At 34.1% G+C, this 18,846-nt stretch overlaps 3 protein-coding genes across 8 annotated transcripts; all 3 read right to left on the bottom strand.

Annotated features, from left to right (window-relative positions):
- Positions 1-4,469: 4,469 nt before the first annotated feature.
- Positions 4,470-7,079, bottom strand: LOC107958950 (uncharacterized). The gene is made up of 4 exons (XM_016894874.2): positions 6,367-7,079; positions 6,142-6,256; positions 5,779-5,893; positions 4,470-5,610 (listed from the first exon to the last, which is right to left on the bottom strand). Exons 1-4 carry the CDS (start codon positions 6,465-6,467, stop codon positions 4,751-4,753), a joined length of 1,191 nt encoding a protein of 396 aa, XP_016750363.1. The 5' UTR covers positions 6,468-7,079; the 3' UTR covers positions 4,470-4,750.
- A 1,309-nt stretch (positions 7,080-8,388) lies between these two features.
- Positions 8,389-12,839, bottom strand: LOC107958949 (putative clathrin assembly protein At2g25430). 5 transcript variants are annotated; one of them, XM_041112973.1, is made up of 3 exons: positions 12,296-12,839; positions 10,146-12,123; positions 8,389-8,876 (listed from the first exon to the last, which is right to left on the bottom strand). In XM_041112973.1, exons 2-3 carry the CDS (start codon positions 12,077-12,079, stop codon positions 8,843-8,845), a joined length of 1,968 nt encoding a protein of 655 aa, XP_040968907.1. In that variant the 5' UTR covers positions 12,080-12,123; positions 12,296-12,839; the 3' UTR covers positions 8,389-8,842. The 5 variants fall into 5 exon arrangements, with proteins under 5 accessions (XP_040968907.1, XP_016750362.1, XP_016750359.1 ...); XM_016894873.2 differs by having other exon boundaries at positions 10,146-12,118; positions 12,296-12,820; XM_016894870.2 differs by lacking the exon at positions 8,389-8,876 and adding an exon at positions 9,436-9,725 and having other exon boundaries at positions 10,146-12,118; positions 12,296-12,820.
- A 3,066-nt stretch (positions 12,840-15,905) lies between these two features.
- Positions 15,906-17,530, bottom strand: LOC107958946 (auxin-responsive protein IAA29). Of its 2 annotated transcripts, none has more exons than XM_016894867.2 (4): positions 17,025-17,530; positions 16,678-16,931; positions 16,493-16,577; positions 15,906-16,208 (listed from the first exon to the last, which is right to left on the bottom strand). In XM_016894867.2, exons 1-4 carry the CDS (start codon positions 17,315-17,317, stop codon positions 16,157-16,159), a joined length of 684 nt encoding a protein of 227 aa, XP_016750356.1. In that variant the 5' UTR covers positions 17,318-17,530; the 3' UTR covers positions 15,906-16,156. The 2 variants fall into 2 exon arrangements, with proteins under 2 accessions (XP_016750356.1, XP_040968906.1); XM_041112972.1 differs by having other exon boundaries at positions 16,493-16,536.
- Positions 17,531-18,846: the final 1,316 nt, after the last annotated feature.

The following is an 18,846-nucleotide window of genomic DNA, read 5'->3' as shown; positions in this document are numbered from 1 at the left end:
TTTTTTCCAATTTGACTCTTATTCTTTTTTTTTAGCTAAGTTTAGTTATTTATCTTTTTAAAAATAGTTAAATGTTTTTTTTATAATAAAAATGCTAACTAAAACATTAAATTTTTAACGATATTAGCATGATAATTCACATGATAATTTTTATGGCACATTCATATTGTGGGTGAAAAAATTATGTAATAAATATATTTATTAAAAATTATCATAAAATTAATTGATGCTCTAGCTACAATAATAATATTAATTGTTTATCACGCATAGTGTTCTCAACTTAAATTTTATTATAATAAATTTTTTATTGATTTATTATATATAAAAAAGCATTCTAATAAAAATATTAAACTTAATTTGTAAAGGACATTTAAATAATTTCATAACTTTTGCATCGTAAATCTAATATATTTTTATAAATTTAAAATACTTCCTTTTTAAAAAAAATTGATTTCTTTAACCACAAAAAAACTACCCGTATTAATGAGATTGAGAATAAAAGTGAAAAGTTTTCCATTGACATAGGCTGGCTGTCGGCAAAAATGAATACATTAGGGTAGCTTGCCACCGATGGGGATTTTGCATGGACATATACAAGGATGTTGATACTATGTCTCGAATCTCGAAGGATGATCAATGTAGCCACACGGCAAATAAACATCATTTCATGGGTATCTCACATGGACATACTGCTCTCATCTTCCAACCAATCTTACTTTTGGGTTTTCCTTGAATTTAGACATCAACTCGGGACTGGAAACACAGCAGTTGCTTTAAGTTGAGTTGCATGGGTTTTTGTCTTTTGCAGAGTTTAAGGTTAAAAATGCGTCATATATCACATGCACTCGGCTGATCGTGCATGTATATGGCAGCTTGTTGGGAATCCAATAAATTACCATGTGATGTATTCTCATCATATGTTTAAGTCCAATAACGGCATATTAAAAGTAAGTTATGGAGAAGAGTCAGGTTAATCGGTATAAACACCAATTAAGGAGGATGACTAAATAACTGGTTTTTCGAAATCGAAATCCAATTATTTGTTGTTTTTTATTTTATTTTATTTATTATGGACATGCAAATCTTTGACAACTCTTTTCTCAAAGATTTTACAACCAGTCAAACATCAAGAGAAATAGTCTTCTAAAACCGGACAGAAACATAGCACGTGAATAATCTCTCTTTAATTTATATTTAGAACCACCATGAAAATCCTTCTAGAATCTCAAATGAAGTCATACATAATTACTCATTGAATCATTTTATTTCTTTTTCTTTATCTGTTAATTTATATTCAAAACGAAAGGTTGATTGAATAATACAACATTATGATTTTGTTGTAATTTCAATATTTAGTTTTGAGTAACACAAAAATTCCATACCTCCGGAAACATATTTTCCATTTAAATTAAAAAAAAAATTGCATGGATCATGGTCGTGTCAAAATGACATCACAACTTGATCTAGAAAACTTTTAATGTAATTCAAACTAACAATGGGCCCAGTTATATTTTAAATCATCAGCACAACTAAAATAAAGATAAGTAAAACCCAGAAGATATATTTTATCTCATATATATACATAAAATATTCAATAGATGCAGAGCTAGTAGCGTTGAACCAGGCATGATTAGAAGGTCATACCGTTGGGGACTGAGGAGGGTGGGCTGATGGTAAACATATTGTTTTACTTGTCTTCAAAGAAAAGACTTTACCCCTCTTTTTTCCGTAGTGGATGTGTTTGAAAAAAATTAAAATAGAGATGGTACCATCAAAAAAAGTTATTGCATAAAAATAAGCATTAGGTAACCTTTTGAAACTTTCAAGTTTCAACTAATAGGATTATAAGTGTCCAGTTAACAACTATTAGCACTAATTTAACCCGGTTTTATAGTAGTGATCATCATAATGATCATATATGTATGTGTGTTGAATTTTGGTGTCAATTAGGTAAGGAAAATGTTAGTGGAACATCGTCTCAAATAGTTTACCTTTCGTTTTCAATTGAAAATGCTCTAATTTTATATGGTATGTTTGTTTAATTGAAAATAGTGTCCGAAAAATAATTTTTAAAAAATAATTTATTTTTTAAAAAAAGTTAATACTTTTTGGTGCTTTGATAAATTTTTGTAAAATATTTTTTGTTGTTTAACAGATTTCTTAAAAATATTTCATAAAACTGTTTTTAATGAAACAAACATACATTTGATATTTTCTTATTTTTTTCATTATTTAATTGAGTTTATTTTATATCTATAAGTTTATATTTCACATTGTTTAGGTTCTTTACAACGTCATTTTTTAGTTACATGACTTCCAAGTAAGTATTTTTTTAGTTAAAAGTGTGACATCAATAAAATTGACAAAAAAATTTAACAATGTCAACAATTGGACTTGATTTTCAAATATGAAAAGTAAACGGACTAAATTCTTGAAAGTAAAAAGTACAGAAACTAAATTAAATTTTTTTGAAGAGTACATAAAGTTATGATATATTTTAACTTTTATACTACAAAACATTTATTATTAATATATTTATAATTGAAATAAATATTTATTATTAAAATATTAATATTGAATATTTTCAATAATATGTAAAGAATATTAATTAAAATTATTATTTTTAAAATTTATTATTAAAATAAAATTAAAATATTAAATAATTTATTATATGACTAAATATTGAAAAATATAATATTTTATATTAATATTTTAATAATTTTAAATATTTTTAAAAGTAAAAATAAAATTTATTATCAATATAATAATATAAAATTTGATTTAAGTAATTTTACAAGAAAAGAAACTTATTTTATGTTGATCTATAAGTAATTTTCTATTAAACAAACTATTTTTTATAAAACAAACACAATAATAATAAAAATAATTTGAAACCTCTTCCATTAAGTTGAATATGTTTGATGTGTGGCCCAATGATTAAAAACGCCCAGACCTACTGACTCTTACTTAAGAGTTTGTTGCAAAGCCCAGTGCCCATAATTGAAGCACGTGACCGCAAGGTATCATTTGCGGAACTTAAAGCAAACATTTTCTTGAAGGCACGTGGATTCATCGTCAAACAAGGCTTAGCTTCTCTGTTGAATTGGTTACAAAAGACTAAACCGTGATTCGTGAATGGATATATGTTTTGATTGTAGTTAGTTTAACTCAGGGGTCGGATTCGCTGTCCGTGTTTGACGTGGCAATTAGGCTTTCTCAACTTCGTCTCCAATGAAAACTAGACAAGTAAGCCAAAAAAACCTACATCACGTGTCTACAAGACGGATTTATTTTCTTTCTTGACCGGCGACTGCGGCTTGATTAATTTTTCATTATAATAGCTTTTTTCTTTCCTTCCCCCTTACTCTCCAGACTCTGATACTATACTTAAATGTGTCGAATAACACGGATACAGTATTTGGTAAAAAAGAAATGATCATACATAGAGCAGCAAATTATGAAGATGTCCCCTCTACCAGCACCAACTCAGAACTGGATCAAACATGTTCCATCATAAATAAGATAGTCAAATGCATGAGACTTCTGAACCAAGTGTCCTCTGAATAAAGAGGCAAAGCAGGGAAATAAATAGCACTTTCCTTTGATGACATGTTGAGACACTCAAAATCTACCTGTTGAACTCCCAGCAAATCCCACTAAGGAAGTTTGATCTTTACTCAAAGGTTCAATCTTTGATCAACAGCTACTCTCATGAAAAAAATAAAGAAGCAAAAAGGTGGCAAATTTTACCTTGAAAGATGCCCAAGGTTCCTAATTGCAGACTCACATAGATTAAGCGACAAGAGTCGGTCGTTTTAAACCATGACGTTGAGAGAACCTCTGTTCCTAAACTTTTTAAAGACAAATTTAGATAAACAGAAAGGTTCATATTCTCCACCACATTCAAGGTTTTTAAACTTGAAACCAAGAAAAAAAGATTAGAATCTGACCCCACCATTGGCAGGAGACAGTAAACATCCTTCACAAACAGTAGCCACAAACCCACTACTTAATCCAAAGAAAAGGCAAAAGCAGTGCTCATCAGTCATCCATTCGTGATTTCGAGCCTTCCTAATTAGACCAAGTATGAAGGGTCCACATAACAGCCATCAAGAATATCGACCCCAAAATAATACTGGTTAGATTTTTGAACAGAGACCTTTGTCCCCTATTCATACAAACACTTTTTTCTTCAGATTTACATTTATTAGCATTTGGCCTACTTCTTAAATCAAATAAAATCAGGCATGTTGGCCACTGATAAGATTTTGCTTCTGCTAATAGATAAGTTTAAGAACTGGTGTTTAGAGAAAAACAGCCACTTTTCCTCCAGGATAATATTAAAGTCGACGTGTCACAACCACAACTAAGCAGAATTGATTACACAAATATTCTTAAGCTTTTTCCAGTTAACTGTTTTCAAGGGTGTGATTTTGCCGTATATATCATGGAGCAGACAGATGGAAAGATACATCAAAAGTGAACATCATAGGGTTATATTTCTACAAGCAGCAACATGGAAGACAACATTCTTTGTACGTTGCAGTTTCAAGAGTCTTGTCGGTCAGTTTGTTGGTGATTCCCTCATTTAACTCAACTCATTCAATATTGCAACTTACATTCTTGCAACATTTTAACACACTGCTCATTAACATATAACTTCAACTACAAAAAGATGGCGAAAATAAAAGGGGAAAGAGCTTCAGCAGATCATACTCACCAAGACAATGTCAATGGTCTAAAGGACGCTCTAGGATCCTACACGCTTCATTCTTCCAGTTAATTCGCTGCAAGGAAGCTTTGGTGACAAACAAAATTGCTGATCGACTGGTGAACCATAAATTGTCTTTCGCTTGCTCAATGTTGCATCTACATTCATATGTCCACCTTCAAGATTCCGTTCATTTGAATACGGGTTCAAGGGGGCATCTCTGTTGCTCCTGGGTAAGGAAGATAAACTTTCATCAATTGGGGGTGTCAGATAACTGATCTTGTTCCACTCTAGAAAGGTGGAATCGGTGTTTTCAATTTCCTTGTGCCTACTGTTTCCAGCACTCAGGCAAGGAGTTGAGAGAGGGCCCAGCCGCAGTGATAGGTCACAGGGAATTTCATGTGGGTTGTTAGAAGTATTTCTAACATCTGTTTGGTTCATCTTATTTGAGGAGTCCACATCAGGAGAGAAGAGACTATGAATGACACCCATCATGGCAGGCTCTATTTTGTTAGAAAATGACTTTGGTGAGATTCCATAACCATGCCGCTGTTCTTCAACTTTAAGGTGGTTTCCATAGAAAAGAGGATAAACTGAATAGGTATTTGGAGGATGCTTCTCTACATTACTAGCAAGAGGACTAGTGTTTGATGCAAAAGGAAACTTGTCAGTGCCACGGTTACTGTTCTGAGCAATGTGTTTCTGAGCTTCAGAGCCCATATCCGTCATGTTCATGGTTGTGTGTTTTAGGAAGCTGGAATAACTAGCCATGCAATGTGAATTAGTTATGAGATTTCCTTGAGTAGTGCCCTCTGCTTTTTGGTTAAGATAAGACCTTGGACTACAATTCCGTTGGCTCCGCAAAGTCCTTCTCGCAGTGCAGCCCAAATTAAGAGCAGCTAACCAACAATAAATAAATCACATATCAGGAAAAAAAGTACAATTTCTGAAGCAAGTGATGTTCATGATTGAAGTCATAAATTACCCCATAAGCAACAAAGAACCAATTGTAAATGTGCATATTTGGACTCAAACAGGGGAAATTAATCACAAAAGTGAAAGGGTACCTTCAATACAAGGTTGAAGAAGCTCTCCAGTTTCAGTGCTCTCATCACGTCTAATGATTGTGTTAATGGCATCATTTGTTCGATCCCAGAGGGTTTTAATGTCCATGTACTCAGCCTATGCAATAAGACAGATAAACAAAACCAATCTCATCCCCTCCCCTAAAGAAAAATAGTAATATGACATGTTTGGTTGGCTTCCTAAATATACAGCTAACTTGAAGGTGACGTATTATGAACGTTTTAACTCATCAATTAGCAAAACAACAGAAAATATCATGATCAAGGCTTGTACTTTTCATTTAAAACTTAACATAGCAGAGCATAGGAGGATATAAACAGTGGCCAAAAGGTGAAAAAATTTACCTCAGAATTGGCTTTGGAATACATAATTTCTTCTGCTTTTAAGACAACAACAGGGAGCTTCTCTTGCCATTCCTTGTTCTTCTTTGTTGCTGAGCTATGAATCTCATTTACAACTCTAAATAAATCAAATACATACATATAACACAAAAAACCAGTCACGACCGAAGTCTATAGAGCAGAAATACATTTAAATGAAAGAAAAACAAAGTAAGAGAGGGGAAAGACCTGAAAATTTCCCGAATGAGAGAACCCCTCATGGGTTGGTGTCTATCACTGTGCCAAGCTCTTCTCTCACAGACATAAGGTCTTGGACCAGGTCTAGGCATCTTCAATGATGAAGAAGAGAGAAAGAAGAATAAAAAAGAAACCCTTGGCTTCTTCGAAGAGAAGTAAAACAAAGGCTTTGCCAAGTCGGGCTGTATAGAAAAACTTGTTGGTAGCTCAACTGAAGCTCATGCTTTTTGGTTTTCCTTTTTCATTCACTGACCCCCAAAGCAAAATGCAGTACTGTAGCAACCAAAAACAACAGCAGTGAAAGAAAGAGAGAGAAATAAAAGAGACTGGGAGAGGGCTTCCTTTTTTTTATTTTCTTTTTTTTCTCCCTTCTGTCACAAACTCAATCATTTCAAGGAGGGTTTAATTGATGAGTCTTGGTGTGTCCCCCACTCATCCACATGCCTGCTTCCCCCAGCCCCAAGAGTCTCTCTCTCTTTCTTTCTTTCTTCCATTTTTTTTTTATAAATTGCTTTCTAATTGTTTTTTTTTGGCTCCTTTTTACTGTATCTGCTTGTCCTGACCATACATACAAATACAATGGTAGTGGTAGGGGGGTAGTAGAATTGATAAACATTGTCACTGTCGGTGGCATATATCTATGTAACCCCAACCTCTTGCACCCTTTGTCCTCCCTCTGTAAACATTTGCCTATCAACAGTCTGGCAAAATTTCCATCACAATTCACACGCCCTCAACACCAAAAAGATGGTGGCCTGCCCCTGGAGTCTGGACCCATACATAACCCTGCAAACATGTCTGCCCATTGTCGTGTCTCATGCTAGGCTTTGACCCCCCTCACTTCACCTAATCCATACAAAGTATGTAATTAACATGATATCCTTTTTGAGATAGTAATCTAGAACATTTCATGCCACTCAAACAATGATCACGTGTTTTCAGTCTCACCTTGCATACTTTTAACCTTTCTTGAGGTTTATAAATATAAATGGAAGTAACATGCGCCGGCAGACTTAACCATCAAAATATGCTGGTGAAAATCTTTAAAGAAACTTTATTCACCAAGGGCACCCACCTTCCACAAAAGTATTAACTATCATATTCATTTATGCTTTTCTTGGCAAACTAAAACTTTCAACCGGATAATTAAATTAAGGGCACTGTACCTTTCAACAACTTTATACTCAAATTATACATACATACATATATACATACATACATACATACATGACATATCTTGACATACTTATATATATATTCAACTATGTGCATGTTTTCTTTTTCTGTGAAGATGTAAAAACTAGTATAGGAAAGTGGTAAAGGAACCCACACTGTATAAAAGGATGAGGAGATCGATGTTTACTTTAAAATAGCTGATAAATGTCTCTGTTGCTGAAGGTAAAGGCACCTTCTATTTTTAGCTTTGTACTTTTGTAGTAGCAGTTACTGCCACCAGCACTTGTCGGCTCGACCCACTCCATCACCCCCTTTTGTTCCCTTTCCTTTACAATGGATTACTATTACCGTCCATAAAGCTTCTCAAGTGTGTGAAATGAAACCCATCATATTTCAGGATCAACATGTCGCATGTTTCAGGAGATGAATATTTATATTAGATATGCAAATTTCGCATCTCTTTGCTTATCTCAGACTTACAAATTGTAAGCTTTATCCAATCAACCAACATCGTCACAATCACTTTATTCATTCAAGAAGCTAAAAATCTTCTTGCCATGTCTCCGTCTCTCAAAAACAAAAAACAAAACATATTTTTCCAATTTCTGTCGAGTTTCATGTTTTCCGAAGTTGAACCCATTAGTATCAAAGTTCTTGGGCCTGGCTGTTAAAAGTACGAAATGGTAAAACAATATGGAAATTCACTCTGCTGCTTCTCCGGTTGAAATCCCATTGCATTGCGTTATTTTTTTTGTTCTTTTTTGGCAAAAATATCCATTTGATTCAAGAAATTAGGAAACGGAATTAAGGTCAGAGTTCGCTGAAAGTTTCTGTTTGTGAATGATCTTCCAAAATGTTGAAAGATGCTATGTTTATTGGGTGCCATTAAGTGGGAAAAATCACGTGTCCTTTAGTCCCAAAAGACCCACACACAACAAGAGCTGATTTCTACGTGTCTGATTAAGACAGGGTAAGTTAAAAGATGCCAATGAAATGGTGATTTTGCCTGGCTCTATTCTAAAGATTGTGGAAAATGCGGGTCATGCTCTTTAATGGGGGTGGGGGGGGGGTTAGGGAGAATATGTGGACTTGGTACCCTGGCTCGTCCTTTTCTACTGACCGTCCCAAACAAGGACAACATAGTTCTTTTCCAATGCTATTAACATCATGATTCTTGACTTCAACCACTGTTTTGATTTCAACTCCATTAGCTTGGCGGATGTTTGATTGCTGCTTTATTCACTTGATTTTTTGTTTATAAGCTCACGTTAACCATGGTCCCATGGAGCACCTAGGACACAACGGTCGACGGTGATGCCTCAATTCTGCGTGGACCAACACGTAAGTGTCAAATTTTGATTCCCCTCGATGATACTCAAACACAGGAGAATTTTACAAGTCAATGGGGGCTTAAAAGTTAAAAACTGTTTATATGCATTTAATGCCTCCCCTACTCCAAGATTTCCTCAGCTCCAAAGCCAGCACAACTAAGCAGTTGCAGTGAAAGGGAATGTTCCAGGTAGAACAAAGTCCTATCTATATTATAAATAACTACAACTACAACAGCCTTTTAACTACCAGGAGGAGGAGAAAACCCAGAATTCTAATTTACATTTCAATATATCATTGGGGATTTCAGGTCCTTTTCATTTTCTCTCTCACAATTATTGCCATGGTGACAATTTGTAAGGCTTGACTTCTACAATCAATTACCGGATTCTCATCACATGTCAATAGGATTTCCGGGCAGCTTAAGTTTAAATATTACTTACTTAAACAGAACATCTAAATTACAAAGTATTGAACTAAAAGCGATTAATATGGTCAACCATATCATCAGTCGAGTGTTAATCTAAGACAAACATATTCTACCAGCATAGCTTGTCATGTAAATGTATATGAAATTAGATGAAACATGAAAGCTGAGGAGTAGTATAGACAAGAATGTAAAGCCCACAAATACAAGCAGTAATCCAAAATAGCTTCCAGGATCAACAAATCAGGTATTCTGGTTTAGAAGCTTAAATATTGGTATAACGCATTACAAAACACAGATCTTCCGGATCCACAAAGAGGGCCATAAACAGATGCATGCATTAACATTGCAATAAACCCAAACCTCTCTCCCTCTTTTTTGGGTCAATTCACCAACTAAATTGAAACCAATGGCAGACCTAACCAGGAAGAAATGTTAAAAGTGGACATCATAATCTACAAACAGTGAGGAAGAGGAAAACATTTTGGTTAATCAAGCCCAACAAAGTTGAACAAGTTTTAAATTCAATTAATATCAAGTTATTTCAAATGTCTTAAGAAGAGAAAAAAAACATTAAAGACATGAATGTCAATAATATTCTAATATTACAAAGCAAAAAGAGACATTGTAGTCGGATCATGAATCTCCCCGCATCAAAAATCCCACAATAAGTATTTGAACCCAAGTCACCTCTCTCTTTTCTTCTGATTTTTTTGCACAACTTAAGGAACATCATATCATTTCAAAAGAAAAGCAGAGAAAGAAAACTAGAAAAGATAATACCAAAGTAGGCAAAGAACAGTCATTGTAAGAAAATCAGTAAGGTGTGTAGTAATACCCGGGCGGTGGCCCCATTCCATTAACAGGTGGCATTCCATAAGGCGTCACTGGCATCGGTCCAGGTCCATAATATCCAGGGTTGTTAATCTTGGCCAAACTAGATTGACCTTGCATTCCATCCTTTGAATATTGCTGCCATACCTGCTGTTCCTGGACAAGTAAATGTTGCTTCTTTTCCATGTCAGCCATTTGCACATATGAAGGAGGTGGAATGCTCAATGACGCAGCAAATGGGTCTTGATTGACATTCTGAACTGTTCCATCTGGTGCAGGAAGAGCTAAAACCGGTGTCTTCCCCGGCCCTGGCAATGCCACACTACTGGCACTCCCCCCACTTAACTGACCAGAGCTAACATGCTGCCTTACCATTCCCTGATCATACATGCCATTCAACAATAATGGATCAAGCCCACCACCCAAAGCTGCTTTTTGCCTCGACAAGTTACTAGCTGACTCAACCAAAGCCAATTCCCAATCTGCCTTCCCTGGTTCAGCAGCTGGGGTTTGCCAAGCAGATGTCACTTCAGGCTGCCCATTTGATGGGAATGCTTCCCATGATCCATTACCATTATTTGCTGCAGGACCACTAAACAAAGCCAAAGCAAATTTGTTTCCCTGATCATCGGCTGTGACAACATCATCCCTCAAATTCACTAAATCCTCCTGGGGTTCTGCAGGTTTAACAGGCTCCGGCTCTGATGGTGGCGGTGGTGGAGCATAATTCTCAGGTGCAGGTAGCGCCTTTATTTCATTCATATTTGGTTCAAGCTCTTCCTCTTTAGGTGGAGGAGGAAGCTCCTTTCTCTCTGGACTCGTTGGCTTTTTAGCTCTATCCCTCACAAATTCCTCCAATGTCTCCAACAACTTATCTGTAATCCTCTGCACCTCAGGATACTCCGATGACCTAGCCACACCGATATCCTTACACCAATTATAAAATGCAATCAACTCATCAATCTGCTTCGCTGCACTCGCATATGCATCAAATGCCTTAACACAATCTGGGTACTCCATATCAAAAAATCTATCAAGCAACACAGCCAAAACCTCACAAATATCTGCATATAACTGAAAACTTTCTTTCACAACAGGATACAAAGCAATCAAGATCATCCTACTATTCTTAGCCAACCCTGTAGGCCTACAAGACAAGAACCGATCCAACAACCTCTGTAAGTGACCCATCTTCCCAAAAATCCTCTCAGGCTTCATTTCCCTCAATGGGGTCACTGTTTTCTTCTCTTCTCTCCCATCTCTCCCAACTGCCTCATTCATGTCACCAAAAGACCTCGTTCTCCTGGTCATCCCATAATCACCATACCCGTTATTATCACCTCTGAAATCCCCATAATCATACTCATACTGCCTTGGTGGCGGTGACCGGAAATTGTCTCTCACGCTGTATCTATCATCACCATTTCCATGACTACTTCCCGCAGAACCACTGCCACTGCCTCTTTTCCTATCGAAAAGCATCAATTCAAGTATTTGATCTAAATACATAGCATAGGTTCTTACAAAAGCAGAATGATCCCAAGAACTCGAGTGAGCCTCATCTCTAAAATCCGACATATTCAACAACCTCGTACCTTTCCTTGTAGCATACAAGATCTCTTCTTGAAACACCGGATCTCCATCATTCATCAGCCTGTGAACAAGCACCAGTGCTTTGAGTGCCACGATCCAGTCACGTGTCTTCCCTAGCCTTTTCGACACAGCCGACACGCAAGCGTGAACGTATCCGCGTGAGTACGAGGTCAAATTCAAGATTTCTCGTATGTATTTCTCGTCAGCTGGATCGTCGTCGTGGCTCGTCGCCTTCACGACCGCCACCTCGAGGTCCGGCGCCATGTTGCTCGCTACCTTGGCTATTCCAATGCTCGTTTGGTCCTTAACGGCCCCGATCGCTTTCCGAATCGTGCTCGACGACATCTTTATCGTTTGGTTTCAACCAAAATCACCTCCCTCAAACTGATCTAGCGGTAAGTTTAGTTATATTTTCAACTTTCAACTCCAAAAGTTAAAAAAAAAATTCTAAACAAAATTAATTAACAAACTCTAATAAAGATTAATTAAACCGTCAATGAAGTCTAACTATAAACGAGAACTATAAACGAGGAAAAAAAGACGTTGTTTTACATAAAATACCTCCTAGATCTGCGGTGTAAGGAGAAGAAGAAAGCCGGTCAGTCAAAACGGCGACGAAGCAGTTGACTTCGTTCAGAGAAGAAGCACCAGAAAATCGGTGATGGATTCTTCTTATTGTAAGAAGAAGCAGTGGAGAGATGAAGACCGTTGAGATGGAAGTAATGGAAGAGATCTGGCCTCTATCTCGGCATCACGTCTAGTCTCGTATCTTGTGTGTGGTTGAACTTGGAGAGAAAACCGCAACGAGAGATTGGGTTTCGATTTTTAGATGGTTTTGCGGGAAATTATTTAACATTTGCAATTTGCAAATACTGTCTACGCGTACAGTTTACGGTGATACCGACATTTTTCCTTTTAAAGAAACTGTTGCTCCTTGGGAAGTGTCAAGTCGGGATCCGTATGGGTGTATATGGGAATTTCTTTATTTTGGTTCTGAACCCTGGAAGGGATTTGAATTTTGCAGAAACTTATCACTATGTTCATTCTATTTTGGTTTTCTAAAATGTGATCCAAATTTAATTAATAATCACAGTAAATGTATTATAAATTGGGAATTTAAAGATGTTCCATCCGCACTTTACTACTTTATTAAATAATTGGTGGAACCAACCATCTTTTCCTCTTTTTTTCTTTTTTTGTTGGAATACCAACAATTTTCTTTATAAAAACCATTGTTCCAATGAAAATGACAAGATAGATTTAAGTGCATCTAACATGCACTGTTTGGTGCATATACTTTTTAGTGAAAGAATTTATATTGATTCTTTAAAAATATAAAAAGAAATTATGGGTGATATCAATAGAGTAGTAATCTAACTTTTGTTGTTGGGCGTCCAAGGGGAGTTATACTTATGACCAAACTCAATCATTTCTTTTTCTCCATGTCGAATTGTTCATGAAAATAAGTAGTTTGCCCGGCCCAGTACTGTGATGATTCAAACACTTCATTTAAATTCAATTATAATTTATATATTGATAAAATATATTTTAATTTTATTTATTGAATACAATAATGAGATATATTTCTTTTTTTTTAAATAAATTTAAATATTAAAAATAATATTTTTAAAAAAATTATCACGAACCTTGAACATAAATCTATTAAATAATTATAAAAAATATCAAAATTTTTAATATTAGATAAATATTGAATTTAATAGAATTCAACTAAAAAGGTATATGATAAGGAAATAATGAAATCAAATCGCGATGCGGATAGATATATATATACACATCGGTTTAAAGTATTATTTGATAAGTTAGAAAAATTGAAAAGATAAAATTTTATAAATTTTAAATTTATATTATAAAATTGTTTTGTGTATCAATACTAATTTATGTTTCATACTTTACATTTTATTAATATAATATTTTATATTATTTTAAATAATTTTAAATAAAAGTTAAATATCATAATTTTAATATTTATTTAAAAATAAAATAATATGATTATTAAACGTATTTAGAAAATTAAATGACTGAAAAATTTTCAACAAAAATTATACTTTTATTTTTTAACATATTTATTTTTTTAAATATTAAATTATCTGACATTCATTGCAGACCTAAAATATAATTTTACTCTCACTTTATGATAATCAGAATATGGATCATCATTTACATTATCTTCTTTTAATTACCATATACAACGACACAAGGAATCTGTTGGAAAAAAATGAATTTTTTTCGAAACTTTGAATAATAGTAAATGTGGAGATTTGAATAATAAAATTATTATTTTATATTTTATTCTGTGAGATCTTTATAATAGTATATTATAAGCTTAAAATAATTGAGTGGTGAATGAAAAATAGATGCTTAAAGTAAACACTTATGAATTATGTTGAGGAAAATAGAAAACTTAATCCCACGTTAGTTAGATATTAAGTGTAAAATATGATTATACATGTGAACCAACTTAATAATTATTGAATGATTGGATTAATATTTTAGGGTGGTGCAAAACTAAACTTGTTGTAATAGCAATTATGAGTATAATATTTCAATCTAATTTTATTTTCTATTTTTTAATTTTTATATATATACATGCCTATATATTTATTCTGGTTGGATGTTATGATTTAAATAAATCTTTTATATAACTGTCATTTTACTAAGCAACACAATCCTCTTTGTTGTTAGTAGCAAAAACTTGTGTATCAGCTTGCCTAGAGAAAAGGCAAAAAGAATGTATATATATTAAAGAAGTGAAAATATAAAAAGCTTTCTTTAGATTTTTATGGAAGCTTCTGGTTTAAAACTTTAAATCCTTTAAAAGCAAAAGGAATTTAAAGGACCACCATTGTTAAAGTGAAAGACAAGACAAAAGGAGGGGCCCAAATATAAAACACGAAGCTAAACCCAGAAGTCTTATTTTGATTTTATTTTATTTACTTAAACAATATAAAAGTAATTAGGATATTTATTTTATACTAAACTACATCTAAAGTCATTAAATTATTAGTAAATTTATATTTTGATCATTTAATTTTAAAATGTTACAAATGATCATAAAATTATTCGAAACTTTTCATTTAAGCTACTAACTATTTGAAATTTTTTATCTTAGTTTTTTTTAAAGTCCATCTAACAAGGTCTAAGTGACAATTTGACAATTAATACGGTGAATTATTTCCCGTCAACAAGTAGAACATAACATAGATCAAAGTCGATCTAGTGATCAGTGTTGAAGATTGTAGAATAAAACTATTTGAATTTTGACTCATATATTCGTAACATACAAAATTATTTAATGAAAAAAAAACTAAACTGAAGAAGAGAATGGAAAGTCAGCTTTCGATTGGTGCAAATGGTATGAACAAAGAAGGTCATACAACAGTAATTTTAACAGTCTAGTAACTTAAATGAAAGCTTTTGAATAGTTCATTGCCCATTTTGTAATTTTTTGAAGTTGAGTGACCAAAACATAAATTTACTAATAGTTACCCAATAAGAAATTTCTTTATTAATATTCTTAAAAAAACAATTAGGGATGGCAATGGGGTAGGGTAGGGCGAGTTTTTTTGCCCGTCCTGATCCCGATCCCTACTCTTAAGAAAAAAATCCATCCCGAACCCGAATTCAAAATTTAATTAGATGACTCGATTCTGCCCCTAGCTCGAATTTAATTTAATTATTTTATTTTGAAGCAAATAGGATTAATTAATACATCATAACTTGATTTATTGAAAGCAAAAACTTAATATATATTAAGAGTATTTTTATAAAAATATAGGAACAGGACGAATTTACCTCAAACCCGACCCACTTACTTTTCTAATTTCATCTTACCCAATTTACCCCGAATACGATCTTTCAAAAAAAACAATTTATCATTTACTAAGGGTTTAAAATTATTCAATTTTAGCATAAAATGTATGCCCGAACTCAAGCATTTGATTCTATAAGCATTCCACTCTTGAAATGTGTAGGACTAAAGTAAATTCCTCCTCTTTTAAAAAGAACCCAAAAGACAAAGGAGAAAAGAAAAAAAAAAAAAAGAAGCACTCAAATAAAGATTCTAGTGGTACCCTTTTGAACAAACAAAGTGAGGATACAATCTTAATTAACATGAAATCTTGCTTAAGCTAAGCTCAATTAATACATCAAGTAAAAGCAAGCTAATTGGAATTAATTATTATGCTTCAATCATATCTTTGTTCTGCCTTGGCTAGCTTAGACTATTACAGTGATATATATATATGCTTTCACACTTCACTCATTTTACATGTTTTTTTCTTTTTTTTTTACAAACTACGTACTTATTAGAAAGAACAATTGATATTCAAAGTACTAAAGTTGGTATAAACTAGTAAATTTTGCTTATAAAAGTAGACTGCAAATCCCATCAAACTCCAATGTTCAACCCCAGTTTTTCACTATCTCCATTCGCTGCACACTCCTAACAAAATTTCTGCAAAACCAACATTAATTCATCCAAATTTAGACACCCTATTCATATATTCAATTTTAACCTTAACTTGCGTATGTATTTAAAATTCGGTCTAATATGTTGAGTTGATTAAAGTTATTTTTTATGTGAAGATAATATAAAGGATTGTAAATGTTTATAAATGCCACATAAATTTATGTTTTTTTTTCTTGTACTCCTTCCATGATTACTATTATTCGCAAAGGTTGCTTGTAGTAAGAAAACTAGAGTAAGGGACCAAGAAAAGGATGGAAAAATATTCTTACTGCCATGGAATATCGCCTGCAATCAGCCAATCTCCTTCTTTGTCCTGGTAGGTGAGAATATAATCATCTTCATTACATTTTTTGTCTGTTCATGACAGGAAAAAGAAAAAAAGCAAGCTGAATATTGAGATTTTTGGTGTTCTTTTATCTTTTGAGGAATTTATGTATATAATCAATGACTTTACCTTTGGTAAACATGGTGATCAAGGAGTTGGTAAGTGATTGATAAGAGTGATAAACCTTTATATCAATCTTTCTTGTTATTGCTACTCCTTCCATCTTCACCTTTACATAAATGGATCTACCATTTTCATTCTCTGCAACCCTGTTGTTCTCAGCCCTTCCAACTCGGGGCTGCTGCTGCTGCTGGAATATTTTCTTCCTCCATGTTTTAATGGGTGGCCACCCCACAACTTGATCATCTTCCTCTGCGTCGTTCCTAGTACAATCCAACACCCAAACTTAATTAATTAACTATTGATATAGTTCATGTCTTTTTGGGCGGTGGGAATCAATTAAAATAGATACTTACTCATCCGTGGTTGAAAAAGTTGCTTTCTTTTGATCCTTGTGATCTTCTTCTTCGTTTGGCTGACCACTCCAAAGAAGCAAAGGCTTTGTTCTACACTCTTCTGTAAAGTTTCCAAAAGCCTGCTCGAAACTGCGTTTACTTTTAACACAATCTTTGTCAGCGAAACAACCAGCAGCCTTGTTCCAAGCTTCCAAACCCCCCATTTCTTTGAGCTGATCAAGTCCGTGGTTGTTCAAGTCGAACCCCTTTAGCATGTTTGGAGTTGGGAGAGCAAGACCAAGTTGAAGCTCCATTTTGATATTGGATTCGGAAAATTTTAAAAAAAGAGAGAGTACAAATTAACAATGTTAAACCTATTAAAATATCAACAAAAGCTAGAGAGATGGGACTTAAAAGCGAATGGAGTTCCTGCTTCAAACTGGGGATGTATTTATATATATGGGAATGAGAGAAAAAGAAATTGACCTGTGTCTTGTGGAAGAGAGGAAGTTAGTGACAGCATGGAAGTTGGGTCGGCAAAAAGCCTAACATTGATCCGGACAGGTAAGGAAAGGATGCACCAACGTGCCAGAACCACCTAGCCCAATAGGTTACTTCCAAGTTTTCACCCTTTGTTTATGTCCCCACCAATTACCAAACTGACCTACCCTTCTCTCTGCATCTAACTGCTTAATTAACTGTAATCTAAACAGTGTTAAACCTAAAATTAAGTAGCATTTGCAGCATTGAAAGCCTTTAACCAGAGGAAACTATATATGCCTGTTGATTATTACCAATAAATTAATGATCCTTGATGATGATGTCTTTCAGATTAGAGCTCTTAATTCTTGGATTATGTCTCTTAACAGAATCACATTAAACCAGGCAATTTTGCAATCATTGTCATGTCTTTTATTAATATTATATTAGTAATTTTCTCAGTTCTGGTGAGATCATGTGCTTTTTTTTTTCTTTTTTTTTTTAATATTGAAGTGAACTTGAGAGTGGTTCATTTCTAAAATATAGTCCGTGCACATGAGTTCAGTTTCCAAGCATGTACCAACATGTCGGCAGACGATCCTGAAACATATCATGATGCATGAACTCTCTCATTTTCAAGAACATCCATGATAATGGGGGTGTTTTAAAACATTCTATTCATCGTCTTCTTGGTAATGATTTTGATATTAAACTCTTCTTCCCATTAAAATAATCTCGATTCTTTTTGTCGGAGTTTCATTCTACAATCGTAGATCAATAATAGGAGAGAGAGAGGAATGAACTTAGACAAGTTTGCCAACAGCATATTATACGTTTGGTATGTGTTTTTTTCATTTTCTTCGATCACATTTAGCCCATGGTGGGGTTGGAAAATGGGGGTGTGAAGGGCTTGTTTGCGGAACATATGGAAAGGGTTCCCTTGTGAAGTTCACGTGACGGCTACCATAGCGGCTCGACAAGTTAGCCCCCGCCACTGCTGTGCACAATACTTTGGCCTAATTTTAACACACTTCAAACCAGCTGCAATCCTATTTCTTCATGATCAGTCCCATCATGATTCAATCCCGTTTGGATCATGATGCTCGTGTGGTGGAACCCAAACCACCATATTGTACACCTAATTTACTGTCCCTTTAGCTGGCACATATATTCTCCTATAAATTTAAACGCGTTGTATTTCTAAACTCGGTGAAATTGTGTAGGATTTTGACCACCTTATGTTGGTTTTAGTTCATCAAAACCAAAAATATGTGCTGAACTGATTGGATGTTGTTTGAGCAAGTGGATTACAAAATGGTCAATGGCAAGCATCAACAAAAGTTTATTTAAACTCGCTTAACTA

Source organism: Gossypium hirsutum, chromosome A05 (genome assembly GCF_007990345.1).
Source record: "Gossypium hirsutum isolate 1008001.06 chromosome A05, Gossypium_hirsutum_v2.1, whole genome shotgun sequence".
Lineage (NCBI taxonomy): Eukaryota > Viridiplantae > Streptophyta > Magnoliopsida > Malvales > Malvaceae > Gossypium > Gossypium hirsutum.
This window is presented reverse-complemented; position numbering and strand designations above follow the sequence as displayed.